General features: G+C 33.6%; 1 protein-coding gene across 1 annotated transcript; it reads left to right on the forward strand.

Moving 5' to 3' along the window:
- The first annotated feature begins 2,910 nt into the window (after positions 1–2,910).
- Positions 2,911–6,822, forward strand: LOC134242956 (T-box transcription factor TBX20-like). Its single transcript, XM_062725167.1, has 7 exons — positions 2,911–3,206; positions 3,404–3,629; positions 5,321–5,594; positions 5,687–5,848; positions 5,978–6,054; positions 6,168–6,271; positions 6,404–6,822. Exons 1-7 carry the CDS (start codon positions 3,008–3,010, stop codon positions 6,634–6,636), a joined length of 1,275 nt encoding a protein of 424 aa, XP_062581151.1. The 5' UTR covers positions 2,911–3,007; the 3' UTR covers positions 6,637–6,822.
- Positions 6,823–7,024: the final 202 nt, after the last annotated feature.

Consider the following 7,024-nt stretch of genomic DNA (forward strand, 5'->3'; position numbering starts at 1 on the left):
AGGTCCATGTTTTGGCATGGGAAACCCGAAATATGTGTCCGATCGAAAAGAAAAAATAGTAGATGCAGCATGTGCATTGGCACTATGTAACAAAGATTCTGTGAAAGTCTTCTTAAATGTGGTATGTGGAGTTGTGGATAAGACAGACTGACGAACGTACAGACGGACATCCCGATCACTATATACCCTCCCGTTTTATAAGCGGTTGGTATAATAATTTTGTAATTGTTGGTTACCAAACGCATATGGCTCAGAAATCTGTTCTGTGTTTTATAATGACTTCAACGCTTACTCGTCTATTTTTTGTCACAGATAAACTTTCATACCCTCACACCCTCCCCGCTTAAAAAGTGGGAGGGTATGTACTGTACGTCCATCCGTCTATACGCTTTATTGGGGTATTTTGCAACTCATCGTGTATCACTTGCACCTCCTATTTTACTTTTTGATCGGACACATGTTTCCCGTATTCCATATTAAAAAATGGACGCTGTCATTCTTTCCATAATATTAAAGGGTACACATCTCTTATCCGCAGCTCTACATATACCACTGAATAAAATTAAATGATACTTTCACAAAGTCTTTATAACATAATACCATTGTGCAACTCTTATTTTTTATCTGACACTTATTTCGGGGGGTTTCCCAGAGCAAAACACGAACTTTGCCATTATAATCAAATGGGAGGCAGGGTATCATTTAGTGGGCTTGAGCTCAGTGCTCACTATTCCTCTATAGTTTTATCTTATAAATGCACATTCCATATATTTATTTTGTTTGTAAAATTCTTTTTCATGATTTTTTTTTTATTGAGAAACAGAAGTTAAGCAAAAACTATAATGTTATATTGGTTTGGTTTCCCAGATAACTTGAAATAACTTTTGCGAAAATTCATATAAATTTCTACATGTACATATATACTTATATATTTCCTTATGAATTTTTTTTAATCTTGATGTAACGAAAATCGAATCTTCATCCTTTGCAATATTTGGCCACATATTTAATATACTTTTTGGTTTAAAAAAAAGACTTTTAAGAATAAAAATATTGAAAGTTTAAATCTTCCGAAAACAGAAACCAAGAATATATAATGTCTTGTTTATTATTCTCATTTTAAGAGTACACAAATTTACATGTAATAATTATGTAAGAATCATTGATCAATTATTTATAAATGAGTATCACCTAGCTATAAAATCAGATTTGCTAGAAGTCAGTAGTTTAAGTGAAGATGTTTACAGATTGTGTTACATCACACTTCATTTATATAATGGCAGGAAACTAAGGCGACAAATGGACCCCCTTGTATCAGCTCACTGGTTTTATCTTAATAAACTCCTCGACTTTTATTTCTATTTTAAATTGGATTTCTGATTAAATGACATAGAGACTGTTTTTGAGCGCCTGGGGACGTGATTTGTCGCACTTTTCTGTACTACATCGACACCTTCATTATCTGTTATCGCTGTCTATCTACAGGTAGATACGAGGTAAGGTGAGGGTGGACCACGCCCCCCTAACCCGGGTCAACAGCGCGGGAACCGGTATTGTCATGTAACATACACAAAATGTCAAGTGTCGTTCGCGCATTTTCACGACAAAAGTATCATTTTCCACAAAATCTTACATGGTGTATTACTGCTAAACAGGTTTCAGCTTTAACTGTACTGTACATACACCTTTCTCTGTATCTCGGGCTATTTTAAGAAATATATTTGAATTTCTTCAAGGAAAAAATGAATCCTTTGTCTTTATTTAATAATTAATATTTATATGTTAAAACATACATGTATATCTTATAGGTTTCCAGTCTCAGTGAATGATTAAAACTTTTTGTAAATTTATTCAAAAATAAAATATTACAAAATAAATATTATTAATAATCAGTGTCCTATTCAATTAAGGAGCTTATGAAGTAAAGCATGGATTTTTTAAAAGATATTTGTAACAGCTTAGATGAAAAAAAAAATTAAATTGGAATGCAACTAGAATTTAACAAGAAATAAATTTAAACCAATACAGTATGAGCAATATTGTACTCTTAAATTTATTCCAGGGATATGCTGACTGAACGATAATAACTGTGTAAAATATTCAGCAAAATATATATACTAATACTTCGTTAACAATCATTATTATTCATTGAAATAGACTAAAAATTCAGAAGTCATTTTTAATTAATAATATCATGTAGAGAAGTATATTTTTGATTTTCACTGCAGTTTAAAAGAAGTAAAATTATTCATTTTTAAACGGATTGATATTACATGTATTAATAAAAATATATATAATTATTGATCAAATGCCATTTCAAATGTATAATCTCATGAAGCAAAGTTTAATTTCGATTTTCGTTAAAATTAATCATATTTAAACGAATTGATACTTAGGATAAAGCATGAAAAGCAATTAGAATTTAAATAAATTAATCTTAAACCTAATGAATAAGCAATATTGTATATCTTCATCATCTGAATTTATTTACATTCTCTCTTATTTTTAAAAATCTTTTGGTTTGAACAACACGCTTAAATGTGTACATTGATATCTTTAATTGAGAATCATTTCTATGATATTCATTTTAAAAAGTAAAATGTATAGAGCACCTTTATTTTAGAGTGAATTCTGTGTTTAATTTCAAAATTTATCAACTGGAATAAACGAGGCAGTAAAAGTATCAATAGAAATGATATAGATTAGTATATAGCAATAAAAAGATTTAAAATTGAGTGATCCCTCAGTTAATTTTAACTTAATTTGATAATGCTAAGCCATTGTATCAATTTTCCGGTGGCTGACTTTCTCAATGCCAAGTAGTAAGTACCGCCCACAAGGCAGGTTAAATCGAAGCGCAACCAATGGAAATTAACACCTCGAAAAACGGCCGAGTAAAAAGTGCGCATTCTCCAAAATATTTTTATCAGTTTGTAGTGTGCTTTTGTCGGAATTTTATGTCACAGGAATTTTAACTTAATTAAAAGTGAAAGACTCCAAAAGAGAAATGGATTTAACATGCCGCACCGAGAGAAAATTTGACTCGCCTGTTGCAAAGCTATCGCAAAAAGCTAATGCATTTTCAATAGACTCTTTGCTGGCACAGAAAGTTCCTAAAGAAATACAAGTTACGGCATTCAATGGACTTAATTCAGTATCAATGCTTACAGGAACTTCTAACCCCAAACACGCTGATTTACCACCAGGTAATGTAAAAGTTTTGAAAAAAAATTTCGATAAAGTATTTCAAGAAATTGTTACAGAATATTTCATTATAAAAAATTAAGAATTATAAAATTTATACAAAATGTTAAACGATTTGTCAAAAATTCAACATGGGTACTTAAAGACATTGAGTTGGGAACTTAGGAAAACAAATAGTTTTATTACTTTTATTATATAGGCGATATAAATGACGACAATTTACCCTGCGAGTCCTTTGAAGCCAAACACCCCAGTCCGTCCGTCTCCCCCCGATCTTCGGACAGCGGGTCTCCAGTCATTCCTATCGACCACTACACCGAGGAGTCACCAGAATTAGCGGACGTCAGGTGTCGACTTGAATCCAGGGACCTCTGGAAAAAGTTCCACGAACTGGGTACAGAGATGATTATTACCAAGTCCGGCAGGTTGGTATTGAAAATCAAAAAATCTGTGCAAAATGAAATGGTAGTGCTGAGAAAAGAAAGAAATATTTAGGCAAAGAATATGTTGCTAAAATTGTTTTTCATCTAAATTAGAAAAAAATCATGTCATTTTATTCAGCGAGTTAAATTTTGAATCTGAAAATTGAAGCGTTTGCACACTATGATAATAGATTTGGAAATATTGAATTTTTTATTTAAGTTAATCGCAAAAGTCTATTGCCTTTCAACAAAGTTGTAAAGCTGAGCGAAAACAACCCGATTATATTTCATGTTTATTAGGTATTAATTAAACATTTTTATGACCACAAATACAAATTCTCAAACCGTTAAGATACATCTGTAATTGATTTTTAAACGAAGCATAAAAATGTTATTGGCACTTTTTATGGAATGTTGGTTTGAGGCCCCTGGCCAAATAGACTTGTTTGTGTAAGGTGACATTGACAACGAATGCACAAGATGCTGAGATGATATCTGTAAAATTCTCGGCAGTGGTGTCAAATTCTACAACACAATTCATGTATTATCTTTTATGACTTCAAATTTATTTTGATAAAGTACAGCATGGGTTATACCAGAGGAAACAACCAATCTCTTTCCGTCTTAGTCAGAGACGAACTCAAGATACGTTTCTTTTATCATGTTATATTTTGCCAAAATTACTCGGACTTGAAAAAAATGTTTGTTCCACGCAGCGAAACAGATATCATTTAATACGATTGTTATTTGTAAGAACAATAAAAAGATATTAAACGTGATAATTAACACGTCAACAGATCTAAGTGTTAACTTGGTCTTATCATCGTGAGACAAAGGCCGCATTCATTAAGACTATGCAGCCGGTCATTTGTTGATAGGCAGAATAAAAACAGATATCATCAGCTATTCAACTACTAAGAAGCATTTTGATCGATTGCAGGATTCCAAAAAGCAGGAATTGGTCGTCTTTGTTGTCGGGGCAGGTAGCGCCTGTACCTTGTCAACGCCAGGGTCCCGTCTCGGAAGGTTACAAAATAAAATGCTCATTGCACAACAAGTACCTGTTTTGTTTTCGCTTTCAACATGAAAAGCTCCAAGTTTGTTTCAAATTTGCAGTGCTCAGTAGAAGGGTTAGAGATGTCAACACAAGAATAAAGATACAATCTTAGCTATAATCATTACATAAAACGCGATACCGCTCATCTCACAACAAAACATTTACTTGCACTGCCAACCCGAATTCAGTTTGACTACCTAGCATGTAATGACTTGGTCTATTTTAGCCCAAAACCTAACACTGAGGTTAAATCTCCGCACCCCTCTCCAAAGATGTGGTGTCGTGCACAAAACTGTCATTTACAAATTAGATCGAACTAGAACGAGTTCCATCACGCAAGGCTAACACCCGATCTTTTCTGACCTCCCATCACTTTCAGTGGAGGATAGTAGTTAGTGTGACCGCCGGGCGGATAGAATTTTGGTTTATGGGTAGAGGCGGGACGTGTGAGCATTTGTCTTATGTTTTTGTAAAGAGCTGAAGTTTTAAGTAGCGAAACGGGTGATATAAGACACGGATGCCAAGACGAAATTTACATCTCTAATTAGGGGAACTGAATTGTGTGGAGAAGGATAATGGGAGTATATGCTGTCTTGGTTTGCTTACTGTAATTATAAAGTTTGTCTATTCCTTTCAGACGTATGTTCCCTACCTTGCGCGTGTCCTTCAACGGTTTGGAGAGTGACCAGGAATATATTGTTGCCATGGATATTGTTCCAGTGGATAACAAGCGCTACAGATATGCCTATCACCGATCAACCTGGCTGGTGGCGGGAAAAGCAGACCCTCCTGTTCCCTCCAACATCTATGTCCATCCAGATTCTGTATTTACTGGGGCACAGCTTCAAAAGCAGACCATCTCGTTCGAAAAACTGAAACTGACCAATAATGCTCTGGACAAAGCTGGCCACGTATGTTATACGCATAAATTAGTCATAATTTATTTTCAAATTTTTTTTTCATTACTTTCAATATGCTTATTGTTTCAATCTTGAAATTGCAGATCATTTTGAATTCCATGCACAAGTATCAGCCTCGAATTCACATCATACGAAAAACAGCCGCAACACCTAATCCCTTAACATCACTGCAATCAACAAATCACAAAACATTCGTCTTCTCCGAAACTGGTTTCATTGCTGTCACAGCCTACCAAAACCAACTGGTATGAATATACGAATCTACTCGAAACAGTATATAGAATTTTAAATTCAAATGCTTATTTATCACATTTCTTTTGAATTAAAAAAGACATCTTATTCTAATCGCTTTCTACATTCAAAATCTATTTCAGATTACAAAGCTGAAAATAGACAGCAATCCTTTTGCAAAAGGTTTTCGAGATTCCAGCCGATTGTCGGACATAGAAAGGTAAGAATATTTCTTTTTGAATTTTGTTGTAGTAAAAGTGTTTTTCAAAAATGCTTTTAATAAATCATATTCTGATAGATAAAATATAATTTAAGTTTCTTATGCCTTTCCAGGGAAACAATGGAAAGTCTACTTCATGGACAAACACATTCAAATATAACAGCAATGAACGAGGAACTTCACAAACAAAGACAGGCAATATTTAGAGGATTGGGAGGTAGGTCATTTCAAAATGACTTTATCATATTAATTGTACAAATATTAAGAATGCGTAAGCATTTTTCACAGAAACTTGCTGATAAACATAATATATATTCCATTCAATTATTTTCGTTTCTTTCATTCTCAGATTCCGAACTTGCCCTGTCCCTGTTGCATGGCGCCAACTTGGTGGCTGGATCCAGTCCTGCAGCTCAGTCTTTAGGAAACATGGCCAACAGGAGATTGTCACTTCCTCTTTCCCCTCTCTATTACGGCGCAGCTTTATCCAACCAGGATCTTCTACGTCATCAGTTGTTCAACCAATCAACATCATCACCCATCCTACTATCATCACACAGATATCATCCATATCTGAAATAGAAATTAATGTTGAAGAAAAAAAATCTATTGTACATATACAGATAATATGCAATGTGTTAGGGGACTTACCTGAGAGTAAAATGAAGGCTTTCATTAGCTGTTGGTGCTGTACAAATTCACATTATGTAAATATAATGTCAAATGTTGAATATTCTAGTCATATGATTTATGGTCATTAAAATAAATTGCATTAAAAACAAAACTTTTGGAATATTTATTGCTGTCTTGAAAAGCTTTGAGTTACATTAACATGCATGGGGTAATTCAGAGAATTATCCAAAAAGTATATCTCTGCAACAAGATTTTAAATATTGAAAATGATTAGGTCGACTACTAGTATTCACATAAAATACATAAAACCCACCTTTTATTGCAATTTCTACAGTGA

This window comes from Saccostrea cucullata, unplaced genomic scaffold (genome assembly GCF_032062105.1).
Source record: "Saccostrea cucullata isolate Sc308-1 unplaced genomic scaffold, CSIRO_AGI_Scuc_v1 ctg128, whole genome shotgun sequence".
Lineage (NCBI taxonomy): Eukaryota > Metazoa > Mollusca > Bivalvia > Ostreida > Ostreidae > Saccostrea > Saccostrea cuccullata.

What these genes read in the sequence shown, in the direction of transcription:
- LOC134242956 (XM_062725167.1), top strand. Translation starts at nt 3,008, where the DNA reads ATGGATTTAACATGCCGCACCGAGAGAAAATTTGACTCGCCTGTTGCA. An exon ending in ATTATTACCAAGTCCGGCAG is followed by an intron (nt 3,630 to 5,320) that starts GTTGGTATTGAA and finishes TATTCCTTTCAG; the next exon opens with ACGTATGTTCCCTACCTTGC. An exon ending in CGATTGTCGGACATAGAAAG is followed by an intron (nt 6,055 to 6,167) that starts GTAAGAATATTT and finishes ATGCCTTTCCAG; the next exon opens with GGAAACAATGGAAAGTCTAC.